We start from the raw sequence: 19803 nt of genomic DNA on the forward strand, positions 1-19803 counted from the left end.
GTGGATATAAAAGGGTTTCCAAGGCCCTAAACATTCACAGGAGTTCTGTTAAACCCATCATCAAGAAATGGAAGAATAATGGGACGTGTAAATCTATTAGGAGCAGGCCGTCCTACCAAACTGAGTGACTGTGAAGAAGGAGATTATAGAGAGAGACCACCAAGACACGTGAGATGGGAGAGACTGAGCTGCAACAAATGTTACCTGGGTTCTTCACCAGTCTGAGTTTTATGAGAGAGTGCCAAAGAGAAAGACACCGGTGAAGAAAACTCAGATTAAATCTCTACTAGAGACTCTAAACAATCTAGACAAACTCTAGTAAAGATTGAATGTGAGTTATTTTTAACAGAGGAGCAGGACCTAAACTGCCCCTCACAATAATAAATAACTCCAGACAATTTACTTGCCCCAAAACACCACTGCTGTTCCAAATCAGGCTGTACATGTAACACACAAACAGCTATCTGTTCGTCCTGTCTTTGTCACAGAAGAAGCAGGTAGATTAACTTGTGACCATGTACAGCACAGCATCCTCCTGTCTATCTTCCTGCTCAGAGAGGAGGATAGACACTGGCTCTAAAAGCTGAGGTTATGTTGCCTCTATACTTTGCTATACTATGTCAACCTGTGACATATTCTGATATTAAGACATTTGTCTACCATCTAATTAAATAATAAATTAATTTACCTAATGAATAGATGACATTTGTCATTATCATAACAATCGCCTCCCCTAAGAAATTTCTCAGAAAGCCCAGCTGTGTACATGACCTGCCAACATCAGGACATTCCTACAGTTGCTTGAATGTGAGCTCAAGACCTTTAAGCCATTAAAGAGGATATTATATGAAAAATGCTAACTTTTCCATTATTAAGAATATGTATTTTTGAGTCTGAAGTGACTCCCGAATTTCAAAACTTTAACATGAAATAATCCTGTTAGTTTGTTTTGAGCTACTAAAATATACACCAGTTAGCTACAACAGGCAATGGGTAAGTTTACTACGAGATGATTTCCACCAAACTAGTTCTAGTGCTACCCCGGAGCCAGAGCTCTCTTAGTGCCAGTTCTTTCTCTTTCCACCACGAAAACCACTGATAGCATTTACAAACACAACCAAGAGATCAGTAATGACAGGGACATAATGGATTTATGTAACTATGTATGAATGGATGAATTGATGATGGATGGATCTTTTTTTGTCTTATTCATCATATTTCCACCTGTCAGTATTAATTAGTTAAAATTAATTAGTCAAAATATTCAAAGACTCACCTGTGTCTTCATCTATGAAAAACCGTCCAAGCCCAGTCCCATCACGAATAGAGTAGACGATTTCTCCATCTCGACCAGCATCGTCATCGTTAGCACTAACTTGGAATAAAGTGGTTCCAACTGGAGCATTCTCTTTAACTAATCCTTTCAAAGCAAAGTGGAAAAAGTATGGCGCATAGAGATTTTCGTTCACATCTATTACTTCCAACTCCACAAAGGTGACGGAGAGCAGAGACACCGGTCTTCCCTTGTCCTTGGCCTTCACTGTGAGGTTGTAGAACTGCTGGGTCTCGTAGTCCAGCTCCTTTGTGAGTCGAATAGCTCCACTGTTCCTGTCCAGCTCAAACCAGCCATTGTGGTCATTAACAAGAGAGTATCGTACTTGGCCTCCCAATCCCAGATCTGGGTCCTGGGTTTCCAGCCAGGCCACCACAGTTCCCACTGGAAGATCCTCCAGAGCCCTGGCTTTGTACACAATGGGAATAAACAGTGGGGGGCAGTCATTTACATCCTCCAATATGATTTTCAAAGTGGTCACAGAAAACTTGTGTTTTCCTTTGCCTGCTGAGTCTCGAGCCTCAATCTTCAGGTTATAAGTAGGAATTGATTCCCGATCTAGATGACCAGCAACATACACTATCCCATTAGAAGAGTTAATGCCAAACTGGGAGGTACTTGTCAAAAAAGAGTATACAGTCTCTCCATTGGGTCCAAGATCTTTATCTGTGGCCTCAACTTGTATGACATCTGTACCTATAGCAGTATTTTCAGGTATGACTATTCTATAACTTTCTTCTTGCAAAAACTGGGGTGCATTATCATTAGCATCCTCTATGTGAACAGTAAGCAAACGCCAAGCCATTTTCTGTGGGAGGCCAAGGTCGTAGATAGTTAGGTTGAGGAGATAGTGATCTCTCTGTTCTCTGTCCATCGGCAGAAAAACACTGATTAGGCCAGTCTGCATGTCAATGGTAAAACAGCTGTCAGTGTTTCCATCTGCAATTGCGAACACAATCTGCCCATTGAAGCCCGTATCCCCATCATATGCATTTACTTTGAAGACACTTGAGCCAACCTTCAGGTCTTCCTGCACAGCTATTTCTGAGGGAAACATTTTATCAAACTGGGGCGTTTGCCGATTTACAGAGAAAAGGTCAATAAAACCTTCCTCAATTTTAGACTTGGTGCTGGCTTTGGACTTTTTCAGTAATTTCTCAGCCAATTTTTGGGCCACTCTTGTTTCTTTACATGTTAAATGCTTGGGAAGAGATTTCCCATGAACAACTGAGATGTTGATGAACATGGGATCAGAAAAGTTTTCACCATCTGTTGCAGTTATTTTTAAACTAAAGACACCATTCTTTGAACTCAATGCAGCAAGGGAACGCTGCAGTGCAAGGACTCCTGAATCAGGGTTGAGTTCAAAGAACCCCTGCTCATTCCCTGAAATTATTTTATATTTTACAAGTTCTAACTCATCTATATCAATTGCAGACATTGTGGTAATGACTTCATCTATAGGGAAATCTGCAGAAATCACACCCTTGCATGCTACTTTTTCAAATAATGGCCGGTTATCGTTTACATTTTCTAAGTGGATTGTAACATTGACTTCACTTTCTCGTCTGTAAGGTGATCCCCAGTCAGAAGCTCTGACTTTAAACACAAAAATCTCTGGTGAGGATTCAAAATCCAAATCTGCAGTGGTGCTTATGACACCAGAAAACTGGTTGATTTTGAAGGGTAATGACTGAAGACTGTAAATGCTGTAAGTTATGTATCCATTTTCACCTTTATCTTCATCTACGGCAGAAACTGTTAGAACATTAGTTCCAATTGTTACACTTTCATTCACAAAAACCTCATAGAAGGACTGGGGAAATGTTGGTGTGTTGTCATTGGCATCTTCAATAGTTACCTGTACTTTAGCTCTGATATTATTTTCAATTTCCAGTATCTCAAGATTAAAAGTATCCTGGGATATCTGGGTAAACCAATGAGTGGTAGAGATTACACCTGTTATGGTGTTGAATTTGAAGAAATTTGAATCTGCAGAAGGTATCAAGATGTACTCTGCGTCATCAGGCTCAGGTTTGATTTTAAAAGCCCCTACAATTGTTCCTGGTGGTGAGATTTCATTTAGACTAACATCATATAACTCCTGTTCAAAATTTGATTCTGTTGTCTGTTGTTTCGAGAACATAATGTGGACAACTTTGGCAGCAGAAAACTTTTGTGGGATCCCTTTGTCTTTAGCTTGCAAGGTGAGATTACAGCCAAATGGGAAGTTCTCCCAGTTCACTGTCTCAGTGGCTTTAATGGCAAACTCGCCTTCATCATATTTTTCAACATAAAACTGTCCGGAATGGTCACCGCTCACTATGGTGACAGAATCAATTTCTCCATTCAAGCCTTCGTCCAGGTCTTCAACAGTTAGCATTGCATACACAAGGTTTTTATCCAACCTTGAGGGGCTGAGGGTGACCACATTCATCACTGGGGCATGTTCATTCACACGCTCTACGTGGACAAAAAGTTTGGCTGTGCTGCTGACTCCGTTATTCCCATACAGCTTCATGCCACGGTCGACTGCTAGAATTTCCAAGTCATACCTGTCCTGCTCATCAACATTAAGCTTTCCACTCAGATAGACTACTCCACTTGTTGGGTGTACGGCAAACAATTCCATTTTCTCCTTGAAAAAAAAGTAAAACTCTCCATTGGAGCCAATATCTGCATCTGTGGCAGTAACTTGTGCTATGCTAGTCCTGAGAGGAGTGCTCTCTGCTATGGTAACAGAGTATGTGGTGGGTGAGAACAAAGGTCGGAGGTCATTCATATCCAAGACCTGGATGCTGACTTTAGTCCAGGTCTCAATTAGAGCCTCTCCCTTGACAGAGGCTTTCACAGTTAGTACATAGTTATCTTGAATCTCTCGGTTCAAGATGGCTGCATTGCCCCCCTTGGTCCTTATGCGCAAGAAACAAAAGTCCCCCAGCACATAATCCTCTGCCTTGAAAAGCCCTTCATCATCTCCTGAGGTGATTCTGTAGCGGATCTCCCAGGATCTCTTGTAAAGGTGAATGCCCATTTTAATTTTACTGTTGGCATAGGTGCGCGCTGCAGAGTTTTCATAAACTGTTGCATGGTAAACCGAATGGGTAAAGCTGAAGTTCGATCCATCCTGAGGGGCTTCATGGGTGTTCTGGTCATAGCAGGCCGATGGCTTAAAAATCAGGAAGAACAGCTGAAGAGCCAGACTGAGGACAAGAGCTTGCATGCCTGCCCATTTGGCCATATTCAAATTCATTCCATTATAACGCCATCCTAAGACAAAGAGAAGACAAAACAAAAAGACAAAAACAAAAGGTTAGCCTGACATGGACAACAACAATACAAAAAACAGGTCATAAATTAACTTTACATATTGTTGGAAAGAAGAGAAGGGAAGCATCACAATAAAACCGCAGAGAACCATAGAGATAACTATCAGTCCTAAAACAGTGTAAACTCAATCATATTCTGGGCCACACTGAAAGGTCATGTGGTTGACTAAAGTTTTTAGAGAAAAAGGAAGAGTTCAGAGAATCAAACAATGAGGAGAGGAGAGGAGAGGAGAGGAGACGAGGGGAGACGAGGGGAGACGAGACGAGGGGAGACGAGGGGAGACGAGAGGAGACGAGAGGAGAGGAGAGGACAGAGGAGGAGAGGAGAGGAGAGGAGAGGAATCTTTGACACAACCTTTGTTATATTTTACTTATAATATAAAACAAAAACTGATCAAATTGAGCTGAAGTTATAAGGGTTAACCCTTCTCTTCAGAAGGGTTAACAAAACAGTAAAACATTTTTTTCCCAACCCAAAAGCTACGTGTGTTTTTAATAAATGTGATCAACCCTGATCAAAACTTTCTGTTTTGATCAATGGAAGAAAGTCCAACATCCAAATTTTGAAATTTTGTCAAGTCAATACCATCATGAATTAAAAACAGATGACTCGGGAACACAATATGTTTGACTGCTATTCACAACAAATTCAATATATTCTTTAAGCTTGTAGATAACATTGAAACAACCCTCCAGTTCTTCAAAAGTCCAAGATCTCTACAGATCTTTTATAGAAGTCTATAAAAATATTCCTCATCCCTATGGATTGTTTGTTATATTTGGTAATATAAGAGGCAACATTAGATTATATTATCAGATTGCTTGTACTTTTCTTTCCAACTTAAAAAAATAAAAAGTTGGAGCATCAATGTCTTTTATCATAGATATACATGTTTTAAGTAAAGCACCCTTTGCTTATTCAGACAAAAACTTACCTAAGGATTTTTTCTTTTTATCCATTACATTCATTACAGGCAGTCCCATTATTTATTCCATTTTCTAATGCTGTAATTTTTTCTATAATTGTTCAAGGAAGTTTTTTTTTTTGCTATGGAAATAACATGAGCAGTATACTGTTGACAACAAATTCTAATTAATGTTTTCCCTATATTCTACCATTGAGTAAGAGTATTAAAATCATTTTTCCTTAATATCCATCCCAGAAGAAAGAAAAGGGCTGACAAAAACTACTATCCTGAAGGAGGCGTATTTAAAACGTCAATGAGGATAAAATTAAGACCGTGCTAATAAAATGTCAGTTGTTAATAAATGATGATCTGAAAAAACAACTGGAATTAAAATTCCTTGAATTATTGTTTTGTTGTTTGCTTGGTTTATATAAATCCAACCTGTCCACTTTTTTGCTGTCACCAGTGACTTTCACCCCTGCACGCTGTCTAACAGTAGAATTTAACTTCCTCTAAATGTCTGTACGGTCCTTTTCTGTGACAACTCAAGACAAAATAGAGGCTGATGTTAAATTAGGTTTTCCTGCCTTCCCGTCAACTGCAGGATTCATGGTGCAATACCAGTAACCACCAAGAATTATTAATGAAGAAATATTTAACTGTTTCAACTGATCGTGCAGTGACTGAAAGAACTGAGCGTGATCGACTCCTGAAGTTGCACGTTAATAAAAACAAATTGTAACTCTCTAATTGTAGCTCATACTACCTGAGTTGACCCTTTACTATTTCAGTAGCAGAAACAGACACTCAAGATAAAGAACAAAATGCCTACACCTGCACTAAGGTTGGTACCATGGCTTAAAAAAAGCTGTGCCTTCCAACATGTTCTCTAATCTATTTCATTGTCTGCAGAGCTGTATCTCTTGTAAGAGCACATCGATGTTTTTAGACCTACTGAGCTCAGCTAACAAAACTCACATCTCTCTGTCCCTCCCTCTATTGATGTTTGATGTACCTATTGTTAATGTCTCTATAAAGAATAAAAAGAAAAAGGAGGGAAAGGAGAACAGTGAGAGCCTTCAAAGAGAAGATAGCCACTCTCAGTGCTTCACCCACTGTCATATAATTATGAAATCAGAGTACCATTTATCCATCTGTCCTTCCTAAGTTTTGTTATTATCTTCTTCTTATTTTAGAAGCAGATCTAACAAATGTATCTATGTCAAGGAAAAAAAATCTAAAACTTCCACAAACTGTCTGCTAAATGTTTCATTGAGGAAATAATTGATGTCATCTACAGAGTATAAACGGCGGTCATCTTGCGATAGTGTCAGAATATGGTGAAAGAATGTCATCATCCAGCATGTCTTCATCCTCATTTCTACATTATTTACTTGATTTACCTGCCTCCACCTTTTTGTCCCATTATAGAAAAGTGAGTTGTAATGTGCACAGGTGGCAGTGCAGGTAAAGTGAAAATATTGATTTTTGTTGTAATTGAGATTTGAGAAAAAAACACATCCATAAAGACACCATCTAGTGAGCCGACTGACTAAAATAGCATATAATCTACCTAATTTACCTTTTAATCAAAGTTTTCTAATAAGTATGTCTTTATAAGTAAGCCTTTTAATTCTAATCTTATCACTTTCCTTTGACAAATCATTTTTCTCAGCAGGCTGACAAAGCTCTGGGAAACTTCTTTGAAGAATGTGTGAAGCTAGGAATTCCCTTCTTGAAATATGGGGCTGAAGTTCCCGTCGACCAATACTCTTTACTCTATCTATGCTTCCATTAGGTAAAGTTATTAGACAGCATAGGATAAAGTTTCATTGTGATGCTGATGATACTCAGTTATGTTTCCAGTTTCTGTCTGTAAAACTGACATCCTGTCTACTTTTAAGACTAGGATTAAGACTAAGATTAAGACTAAGACTTTCCTTTTTTGATAAATTCTATAGTTAGGGTTGGCTTGGATTTCCTGAGCTATCCCTTAGTTATGCTGCTTTAGGCTTAGCCTGCTGGAGGACAAATTGGTCACATTTCTTCACTCTGAAGCTGATTTTATTTGCTCTACTCTAAATGTTTGTATTTGTAATTATTTCTATCATTACCATGCTTTTCTTTGTTTTTCTTCTCGTAGAAGCTACACCTGGATCAGTCATTCTGTGTTTGTCTGTGTCTCGTTCCCGTCTCCTTTAACCCTCCCGAGGCCTTTCAGTCAAATTGACCCTAAGTTACAAGGGCTTCTCTACCTTTCTATCTTTGGAGGGCTTCAGGAGGGTTAACCCCAGCTGGTTGAGGCAGATGGCTGCTCATTCTGAGCCTGGTTCTGGTTCTGCAGGAGGTTTCTTCCTGTTAAAAGGGAGGTTTGCCTTTCCACTGTCACCAATGTGCTGATCAGGAAAGGAGACTGTGACAAAGTGAAGATGTGACAAACTGCTGGCTTACTTAGATAACTTTTACTAAGTGGCATTTTAAAATATATGTGAATGTTCTTGTACAGTGAGATGACTTTTGTTGTGAATTGGTGCTAAATAAATAAATAAAACTGAATCACCACCCACAACTGGCTTGTTATGTGAGGAAGAGAATCTCTTATGACCAACATTGCCACATTCAAAACAGTTCATGCTCCCAGAATTTGTGCAGACAGCATTAAAAAAAAAAAAAAAAACATTTTTATATTTAACTTAATATTTATCATACTGCCAAAGTTTGAGCAGAATTGTTCAAGTACATGAAAGCCTATCTATGTAAAGACTGAACAAACTGCAGCCTGGCATCTTTGCAGCCAAGACACACATTTTTAAAACCACTAGCAAATTTGCCAAAATGAGGCAACTCATTGGGAATGAACCGTGGGGGCGCCTGATAGCAATACGTGTGGCAAGTACAAATAGGGGAGACACTGCTACAAACAAACCAGTAGAAGAGCTGTTTCAACAATCTAGTGGACCACCACTGCTTAATTTATTTCAGAATTATAAATAATATTGTCATTCCCACCTGTTATGTGGTCAGGGGAACTCATTCCACTGTGTAACATGGGTCATCCGACGAATTGACAGGCCAAATGAACCCTCACCAGGGAGGAAAGCCATTATACCATGAAAAACACAGGTGTCTGATTAGTAACTCGGGACAGGTGAAGGGGGGCATGGGAGGGTGACTGGAGGACAACTGAGCTGAGGGCAGGTGAACAGTGACACAGGAAACTCGTGAGAAAAACTAATCACACGACAACAAGACAGAAACGCAAAGACAATAAAATACACAGAACACAAGAGTGACAACATGAAATGAAATGCAGAAAAATAACTCAAAAACTGTCAAATCATGACCAAAAGACAGAAAAAAAAACAATCCAAAACTTTCAAAAACCATTCACTTATGATTTTTTTTTATTAGAAATTCATAACGAGTCTTGAGACCCACTATAAAAGACACCACAAATTCCCCAGAGACAAACTTTTCAATTTTAAAAACTATTTTGTAAAATAGAAACTCTATCTTTAATGTGCAGCCACCAAGTTCTGAATTTACAGATCCAACTCCCCTAATTTTGTTCCTCCTTATTTCCCCTTTCTAAATTTTGCTAGGCCTTTGTGCTGTGGAATGTTTTGGACCAAAAACTAAAAAGAGTACCATCAAAAACTTGTCCAAAGTCAGTCAACCAATGTTCTAACAACCTAAAGAGTGAATTTCTTCACTAAAACAAAAGAAAGAGTGACTCCCTGATCTGTGATCTATACAAGCCACATGTCTGTGACCACGGCCTCATACACTACCCAGGCACCAACAAACCAGACCACCTCTCTTCATGGACACCAACCAGTAGTAGTTTGTTCAGAACCTTGATAATATAGACCAGGGGTACATACCCATGATATTGACAGACTCTTTCCGGCTCAAGAACATGGTGGTTTTCCATTGACTCTCACTGCACTTCTTCTCTTAAGAGACAAGGAAGATAACTGAACACCTCTTTTATCAGTTTGTTCAAGAAACACAGAGATTTACCTCCTGTTTTTTTGCTCAGTCTGGCAGTGGACTTCCATTGTCCCCTTAATCTTAAGTCTGTGATCTTTGTCAGCTGAGCTCTGAGGAACGTCCTCTGTACACTGCTGGAACTGAGGATCCTGCTCTGAATGAGAGGGTAAAACAGAGGCTTTCCAACGTTCTTGTAAAACTGAAAACAGACCTTTGTTGAACAGAAGACAGTTTTCCACGTATGTAGAACTGACTGATGGAAATCAAACATTTGTGTTTTCTTGATACCTGTAAGATTGATGAGAAATAAATGTCTGTCATAATTTAAGCCTTTCGTTTTGCAGAAAAGCACAGATGCTATCTCGGTCCAAAGCTGGTCCTCCTAGTAGAGGAAACTATGTGACATCTGGAAACTAAAGGCTGTGATACAACTGTGGATGTCTATAAGTCCTTGACTCCCTTCAGACACTGGTTGGAACTGCACTGCAGATCTAATCCAGTGGAAACTTCCCCAGAAGAAGTCAACTAGTTTTCTCTATATGTCCATCACAAGAGTCTCTGGTGGGTCCAGAAAAGTTAACCGGTGCCAGAGTATTGAGGATGATAGATTATTAGCAACCAAAGCAACTAAATTAAAAGTCAGAAATGTTTATAAAACTCATCCATGCGATCAATTATGTTATCTTTAAGCTCTATTGGGTCTTGCTCAAGCTCTTTAAACAAATCTTGTACTCTAGCTACAATATGAGCGATATATCAACAACAAAAATTTAATTTGAATTTTACCACTGTCCCACTACCTAGAAAGAGACAAAGTTTTTTTTTTTCCTAAGTCTTCACTGATTACAAAAGATGACTAAGACTGAAGAAAAGCCATACCTTGGGTTAAGTGAACATTAAAATGCCAGTTGGAACAATGGTGCGATTGCAAGAAAGTCATAAATAAATGGTGGTCAGAAAAACCCACTGGAGATATTGTTGCTTTTGTGATTTTGTTATTGTAGGTTTGATTTATGTAAATTCTGTCTAACCTGGCTGCTTTTATATTGTTCCCTATAACTTTGATCCTAGTGTTCTGTCTAACAGCCGGATTCAGTTTTCTCCAGACATCTGTGAGATCATTTTTTCTGACAGTTTGCAATAAGCAAGAAGCTGATAGTGGATGAAGCTCTCCTGTATTTCTGTCAACTGAGGAATTATTGGTACAGTTCCAGTCTCCCCCTAACGCGACGATTGAGCTATGATGAAATTGCTTCAATTTGTTATTCAATTGACAAAATAACCAAACACAATCAGTAGCAGAAGTGGGTGCATATTTGTTCACGACAGCGGAAGTGAAGTCTCTAATAGTTGTTTGAACCTTAAGGACCCTGCCCTGTTCTACTTCCTGTGTCAATGTGTTTGTTAACCAAAGGTGACTTGCAAACAAATTGCCACTCCTGCACTAAGATTGGTGCCATGGCTTTAAAAGTGCTGCCCTGCCCACTTGACTTTAATGTCTGCAGAGCTTTGTTTCCTGCAAAAACAGAACATCTATGTTCTTAGTATTACTGAGCTCAGCTATTAAGGCTTGCCTATCTCTGTTCCTCCCTCTGTTGATGTGCAGAGTACCAATCCAAACACTCTTCAGAATGTTTTCGAAAAGTAGGAGGAAAAGGAGATCAGTGAAAACTGTTATAGAGTCACTACCTGTGCACGTCCCATGTTTTCAAACTATGTCGAAACTTTTCCGTGTTATTTTTTCCTCAGTTTTGTCAAAAATGTCTTTAAATCTTTTTGTTTGTTTAGTTGTTCATAGTTGGTCAGCCAGCCAATATTCACTTTCTTAAAGTTTTCTTTTTAATCTGTGCAGTGGTTCATGAGATATTTTTGCTAACAGACAGTTTCGGAAACAGTTTGACTCCAATTGTTAATGCCTGGGTTTTAAGCAAAGCCGCTGCACAATGTGTTGGGGATGGTTAGCTTAGCTACTACCACAGATAAGCATGTTAGCTCAATATCTGTAAAACTGACTGAGTTATAGCCTATTGCTCTGGCAGCCATCTTGAATTAGATTGACTAAAAAAGTTAATTAGTTGTAGATGTCAACGCAATAATTATTTTCTGAAAGTTTCATTAAAATCAGTTCTAATGAGATATTTTGACACAAACAAATACATACTCAGAGCCAAAAACATCACCCGTGTGCTTTTGGGTCATTTTTTTCATGACTCAAACATCTTGTTTTAATCTTTCAATCAAGTTTTTTGTGCTTTGTAGTCATTTTCTCACGATTTTATGTGCAGCACTTTGGCCACCAACAGTCGTTCTCAAATGTGCTGTATAAATAAGTTTGATTTGAATCTTTGTACGAAATGATGGGAACAACGATGACATGCCTAAGTCTGACTCTTACCTGTCAGGTTTTTACCTACTAAAGTTAGAAACATTTGAACTGATCTGAAGAGCAGAAGAAGTCATGTTGTTTTAGAAACAAGCCAACAAATGCCCTCCCTCCTGCAGACTTCTTGTCCTTCCTACTGTCAGCTTTGCTTTCCTACAATGTGTCGTGTCATTCCTCTGCTTCTCACGCGGTTTTCTTTTGTTCCTCCGTCCTCCACTCAACGCTTCTTTTCACAAAACTCAACCTCCTCCTCCGGCTCCATTGAATTATTTACTCCTTTCTCAAACTACATCCACTCCTCCTCTGTTCTCGTTATTTCCTCCCTTTTTTATCTGTTTAGACCTTGTTCTCTCTCACCTTCTCCAGTTAGCTCTTTTGTATTTATCCGCTATCCTTCCACGCAGAAAAACAATGTTCATTTGGGTGAAAAATCTCAAAGTGCACTTTTGGTTTTGCATTAAATCTCTGTCTCACTGTTCACTCTTCCGGTCTGTTTCCTTTATCTTCAATACTGACACAACATCCAAACTGACGTCTCTTTGTTTAAAGACCTTTTTCTTTGTCCTTTTTCTGTAACAACACAAACACAACAACCGGGCCTTTAAAAAATCAATCAAAATATAAAAAATATAACATGTTACTGTAAATACAGGAGCTTCAGAAAGTACTTAGCTCTGAGTACTTTATGTTGCTGACTGATGCTACAATCATTTATTTTTTTCTCATTAATCTACACTCAGTCTTTCATAATGACAAAGAGAAAACAAACTTTTATACCGTTTTGTAACTTTAATAAAAATAAAAACCTAAAATATCATTTTTCCATCAGTATTCAGACCTATTGCAACAACAGATGTAATTTAGGTCAGGTTCCTGCCATTTCTTCTGATCTTATTTTCATTCTTGAAATTATTGTATTTGGACAACTTGACCTTCTACAGAATTACAGTCGAGCCATTAGACCAGGGGTGTCAAACTCCATTCCTCGGGGGCCGCTCTCCTTGATGTTTTAGATGTGTTCTTGCTTTAAAACACCTGGTTTAAATGGATGACTTGTTGCCGTGCTCCTGGAGAACCTGATGATTTGGTGAGGAGGTAATTAAACCATTTGAATCAGGTGTGTTGGAGCAGAAAAACCTAAAACCTCCAGGACAGCGGCCCTCAAGGCCTGGAGTTTGACACCCCTGCATTAGACCATTAACTGGATACTGTCATCCATGAAGCAGCAATCTCAAAGTCATATTTGATTGAGCTTTTAAGTTTATGTCTTCCATCTGTGATCCCTGAGTAAGATTAAGACCCTGACTTGTACTTTTCAATTAGGACAGTCACTTTACAGACGGTGTGAATATTTATGCAATGACTTCTTTAACATTACACATTTTTATTTAATTGTTTTTTGTTTTTTATCTTTTGCAAAGAGGGCCAAGTTGTATTGACCATGATTGATTTATGACAGCAATAAAATTAGGGGTGTCCTGATACAATTTTTTTCAGACTGAGTACAAAACAGAGTACTTCATTTTGGGTACTTGCCGATACTGAGTAGTTAATAAGTAGGTACTCAAATATTACACAATTATTGGGAGTGGCAGCCTCTTACAGCAACTTAGACCCTTTTCACGTGTTTTTGTTTATTTAGTACATTTTTTAAAATTGTTATTTTTCCTTTCTCTGCCTTTTCTATCTAATTTCAGTAAAGTAGATGCGTAAATACATATATAGGTGGATACATTAACTTTTGGACATGGAGGGTATTTAATTTTTGTTTTTCAAATGTCAATGGAGTCAATCAGTAAGTTGTTGATGGTCCCTAAGTGAACCCCCGTGTTTAGGAGGAGGGAGAACATGGAGCTGTCAGCACTGGGTCAAATGGCATTAAGACACCAATGAATGCAAATATCCAATAACCAACCAAAAACTAACTACACTGTGGTAAAAAGAAGGGAGGAAGAGTTGTTATGTTCCCTAACATCATCTGGTGTAATCCACAGCACATTTATGTGACGGAGCAGCGCTGTACAAAGGACACTGAACTGCTAGCTGTTAGCATTCAGCCATACTATCCACTGAGGGAGTTTGCCCACGTTATAGCAATAACTGAGAATTTCCTCAGTGCTGGATAAGTAAAGTTTTTCACATTCTTTAGTTCTTTCTGTGTTTATCTTAAAATATCTCCAAACTACAGACATTTTTTATTGTTCTCAGTTACTAGACAGTGGAAATGGCATCACCAAGCATAAAAGGGGTATCAGTCTGGAATAACAAGGTGTTTATACGAGTATAAGTATTTGACACTGGTACTGGGCCTGACACTGATAGGTATTGGTAACGGGACAACACTAGATAAAAACATAAAAAATCCAAGGGGGTGAATACTTTTTTAGGCACTGTACATCCAGTAGGTAACTGTCTGAGAGTTACTTATACATATGGTGGTTTATAAGAAAGTTGGCTAAGGGTACAGACAAACAGACATGGGCTAAACCATTATCGCTCCAACTTCGCCTTTGAGCGATAAGAAATTAATTTAAAAGATTACATCATCAGGCTGTAACATAAAACTATAAAAGTGAAGGAGGTCTGAATCCTTTCTGAACACACTGCATGTGATTGTTCTGCTCGATGTAAAACACACTATAAATACAGTCTCTATTACAGTTTTACTAACATCTAAATGATCCAGCATCAGTAACCTCCAGAAGAGAGCCGAGAATCTGTAAATGTTCAAAATGAATGAATTCTGGTTGTTCTGACCAACAGAACAAAGGTTCTGCGGACAGCTGAGTAATCGAGGGGAATAGAAATGAGTTTGGTGTGTGTGTGTGTGTGTGTGTGTGTGTGTGTGTGTGTGTGATTATGGTTACAATGGGGGAGATCACATTAAATCAGCGAGACAGTTGAAAAGGGGGAGGGTCTCTTTCTGAACAACTGTGAACTGACAAACTCTTTTACTGTTCACTCCAGCAGCTGAATTCCCCACAGTAGCTGTACAGCACAGGATTTAACCTGAGCCAATCAGAGAGTGGGACCCTGACCCTTATCAACCGTTATTCCCTTCAAGTCTAGTCTTTTAGCTCTGGCCAAGTCCCTGCCTCCAGTCCGAGACTGCCAGGAAAGGGACATAACATCTTTATCTGATATATAATGAACAGAATGAGCTATGAACTGTAATTAAACAATGAGAGAGCGAGCGAGAGAGATGTGTCAGCTCTGTTACAAAAACATAAATACACATATAGACATTACTTCATCAATTTGTCACAAATGGTAAATAAATACTGGTTCAAAAACAAAACACGAAGAAAGGAAAGTGTACAACACTCTCCTTTCTGCTCCATCTGCTGTGGAATATGAGACACCCCCGCTCCCCGTTAATCCTGTACAACATTCTGAAAGAACAGGGAGAGGAGCTGGTTAAAAAGAAAATAAATGCACTGAGAGGGAAGGAGAGAGCAGGTCTGCTAAATCACTTACTGCCCTGCAGCTCAACAGAACAAGACAACAGAGGCTGCTGGGCTCCGGTCTTCTCTGGTTACTCACTTGGTCCAAAAAAAAAAGTTCCTACAGATTCTCTATCTTGAAATTCTAGCCTTTTTCCTGATCTAAATTTTCTGACAAGCTTATTTTAAAATGTTTGTTCAGTTGTGTAGTTCTTCATGGGTGTGCATGTAAAATTACTGGATGTAAGAAGTTTTTTCCTCAAATAAAAATATCCATCCGTATATCCATTTACTTTACCCACTCCATCCTGTTCACGGGGGGTCATGGAGGGTACCAGTCCATCACAGGACCACACAGAGTCCAACATCCATTCACACTCACGTTCACAACTAGGGACAATTTAAGTGGTGAATGGTCCACACTTAGGCTCCATCTACTCTACTTGGAGTTATTCTTAAACATATTACATTCTAACGAAAAAAAAAAAGTCATTTGCTGTTAGATCATCCTGTTGGGGCCGGTGGTGGTGGTGTATGTGTGTGTATGTGTGGCCATGTATTTGATACGTTGTGGGGACAATTTTCCTAACATATTCTACCTTGTGAGGACCAACTGCTCCTCGTGGGGACCAAAGCCTGGTTTAGAGTTAGGTATGTACTGGTAATGGTTAGGGTTAGGGTAAGGGTCAGGGTTTGGCTGTAGTGATGGTGTAGAAATGAATGGAAGTCAATGGAAAGTCCCTGCAAAGATAGAGAGACATAACATGTGTGTGTGTGTGTGTGTGTGTGTGTTTTTTTTGGGGGGGGGAGTAGTGTAAGTACTGCAGGAACACCCTACCTTCCACCGGATCAAACCCATCTCAAATTTAGACAATATATGGTTCTCAATCTGGTCCGAATCTGGAATGGTTTTGGACTGTTAGAGGAAACCGGAGCATCAGGAGAAAACTCAGACATGCAAGGAGAGAGGCCTTGACTTTCCACAACTTCAACAGCCACTGCACAAGTTTGAATATAGATATATATCTTACAACATAAAAATCTAATAGAATATATTCTATCTATTTCAATCCTCATGTTTTGTCTGTTAAACAGTTAAAGATTTGCTTTTTGTCTTTGATGATATTACAAACAGTACAGATAAGAAACTCACAGCAAAGGATTATCTGTGTTTATTTCAGTTTCCAGTAGTTAGTAACCACATGAGTGGAATATGATCCAAAAGTGGATATCATGGTGACCGGTTCCTTTTTATACATAGACCTTGTGAAAAATGCCATACTTGTTTAAGCAGATTTTAGATTATTTAGTTTTTTTAGAAACTGCAATGAGTGATAAAGTTGCCATTGATCCGTCTTATGCAGTTTTTGGATTAAATCTAGATTCTTCTGGTTGTAATTCCTGCTGTTTAGTGATACTGTTTTGTCATTTGTGGCGCCTACTGTTCAGGAGGAGAATTGCAGGATGTGCTGTCATAAACAGCAACAAATACTGAAAGTGCTTCATCTTGACTGTGTTGATCAATAAATATTGCTGGAACTGAACTTGTGTTTTAGTATTTAGAATACAGAAAAAAGATTTTGCTTCTCCCTGCAAAGTGACTGAAAGTGTGCTGACAGGGTTAAAAGTTCGCAACAGGCATCATTTGGTTTGTTAATGGTGAATTGGGTTTTCAGAAAGTCTGATTTTAAAATGAGTTGCTCCCTGTGTGTCTTTTTTTAATAAACAATAAATAATTAGTCTCAATGACTGACATAAGAGCCTTCTGTAGCTTTGTTGCACTAAATTTAATATCAGTATTTTGAATCAAAAGACATTTTGAATGGCATTGTTGTGTGACTAAAGCCTGATTTGTATCGTGAGTAAAGGTTGAAACATATCATGATTGAAGAGTAAATTGTATTGTGATTAAAAGTAGAGTAAACGCTGAATTGTATCATGATTACAGGCAAAATTGTATCGAGATCAGAGGCCTAATCATTTTGTGAGTGGAGGCCAAAAACTATTTTGAATAAAGTCTGAATCATATCATAATTAAAAGTTCAATCACATCGTGATTAAAGGCAAAATCCTATTATAATTAAAGTCTGTTTTTGTTGCTCATCTATCTTTAATAGATCATTTTTCATGGCAGTGTTTCTGGAGACTTATCATATTGGCCACAGAGCAGAGATGTACACCTCTCGTGTGTACTGTAGCTCTATCATTAAACCAAATCCTCCAAAATGTGGCCATTTCTCCTTTTTTTACATTCCTAAAAATATGTTCATATAAATAAATAAATATAAATACTTGCCAATATATTTGCAACAATTAAATAACTTTCCATGACAGTTCCATGAATCCTTAAGTGAGTTTGTTGTAACACTCCCTATAGTGAGACAGCAGTTTCACTGCAGGAACTCTATATGTCCTGTTGGTCATCTTGCAGCTGGATAAGTGATACTACACTTTGCTATATTCACTTTTTAGATTTATTTCCTCTATGGTTCTCGTGTTACTGGAGACGATCTGCCTCAGAGTCACAGATATTCACTCCTTGGAACTGACTGTGGAAGTCTGTCGGTATGTGAGCACTGAATGGGTTGCACTTGACATATTCAAACTGAGTTGAAAGCATTGATTGTTTTTGTTTTGTTTTGGGGGTGGGGTTACAGAAAAAAGGACAATGACATAATTTTAAAAGATATTTTTATCTCTTAAACACACAGATTGGCTGCAAAGCAAGAAGCAGAAAGTATAGCAAAAAAACTTGAGTTCCACCTCATTTAGTTTAGGGGCAAGTAAAAGAGGAAAGTCAGGAGAATGAAGATAAGTAGCTTTGTGTGTTTCTCCCAAACCCCACATGATACAAACTGATCCAATCAACCTGGTCCTTCCAAAGAGCAAGTGTAAGACCAGCCCTGGGCCTCAGCTTCTGTCCCCACTAGTCCCATTTGTTCTGCTCAGAGCATATAACTCATTAAAGAGCTTGTGTGTGTGTGTTAGTGTGTGTGTGTGTGTGTGTGTGTGTGTGTGTGTGTGTGTCGGTTGTGGTTCAGTCTCTAATTTTTGACTTTACATGTAACAATATCCCTTTTGGGTCTTTCTACCCGTTCACAAAGATCTCAGGCAGCAGAGACAGACCACACAATGAAATCTAGAAGAAGAGTCAGGGGAGAGGCGCTGAGGTCATAAGAAAAGATGGGGTTTAAACTGAGTAGTGACATTTTAGTACTGACGGCAAATGCGAGCTGCAATAATTCTTTTTATATGTAACAAAGTTCAACAACAGCAGAAGCTTCTTGATAAAACCCGAGTTATTTACAGAAGGACACATTTCCAGAATCAGTTAAATGTAGGGTAACATCAAGGTGCAAAATGAAAAACAAAAAAAACACTTTTTAGGAAGTGTAAATTAACCCAATCTAAAAATACTCCTTAGCCTGGCAAGCTGCTCAGCTTTGTGAACCTTGAGGTTACATTTCTGTGCCATATACAGTATTAATAGAGAATGCAAAGTCATTGTCAGACATTTTTTAGTTTAACAGTGATGGTTGTTATAAAGACACACGTCAGGGATCATCTTTAGAAATGACTTCAAATCAGATAAGAAAGATCCCTAATTAACATCCAAAAACAACATGTTTTAAAGAGAAGCTTTGTTCACGCAAAAGCATTAGGCTCATTTGAATAGTGGTACACTAACTGATTACATTAGAAAAAGGAAGAAAAAAAACTCTTCAGTATTTGCAAAAAACTGCCTTTTATCACTTTCACTTTGGAAAGGTCTGTGGCTCGGTGGTTAGAGCAATCATCCTCCATTGAGAGAGTTGCAGGCCTGATTCCTGACAGCAGTCACATGTCAAAGTGTCCCTGGGAAAGACGCTGAACCCCTCACTGCCTCCAATGTGTGTCCCATCGGTGTATGAATGCAATCTAAATCACAAATTAGACTCTATAGGAAAGATTTATTTAGGCTAGCTTTGTAGTGCTGTGTGGATGGGTAAATGACGGCACAGATTAGGTTGTAGAGCGCTTTGAGTAGCCTGCTTGACTAGAAAGGTGCTATATAAGTACAGTCATTTACCATTTCAGTTTAATTGGATGCTGGTCAAAGTGATTGTATCCCCACTTTGCACCCAGCATTTGAGGTTTTGTACCACTTGGGTACAAATGGGTTCTTACCCATGAACTCAAACAATTACCAATTAGTACCCATACATGTACTGTGTGACGAGTGTCTCTGCACTTATGACTGCAGAGACACAAGCTTCAATCCTCTACTTTGGAGCACTCATAATCGCTCAGTCATGGAGCATAAAATGCCTGGTACAGATTCTCAGCTGTGCAGGTGCACTGAAGCAAATGGTTGCTACAGAAAAAAAAAACCCCACAAACTTCAAGTAGTAATCTCAAATTTCAATTTCAAGAA

The 19803-nt window shown here is 38.7% G+C and overlaps 1 protein-coding gene across 5 annotated transcripts in view; it reads right to left on the reverse strand.

Annotated features, from left to right (window-relative positions):
* The window catches only part of fat3a (FAT atypical cadherin 3a), a 131613-nt gene that overhangs the window by 88040 nt on the left and 23770 nt on the right, over positions 1-19803 (reverse strand). For all 5 annotated transcript variants that reach the window (XM_017432164.3, XM_017432162.3, XM_017432163.3 and 2 more), the window contains exon 2: positions 1277-4603. In XM_017432164.3, coding sequence (XP_017287653.1) covers positions 1277-4586 — 3310 coding nt within the window. In that variant the 5' untranslated portion in view covers positions 4587-4603. The remainder of the gene's footprint in view (positions 1-1276; positions 4604-19803) is intronic.

This window comes from Kryptolebias marmoratus, linkage group LG2, assembly GCF_001649575.2.
Source record: "Kryptolebias marmoratus isolate JLee-2015 linkage group LG2, ASM164957v2, whole genome shotgun sequence".
Lineage (NCBI taxonomy): Eukaryota > Metazoa > Chordata > Actinopteri > Cyprinodontiformes > Rivulidae > Kryptolebias > Kryptolebias marmoratus.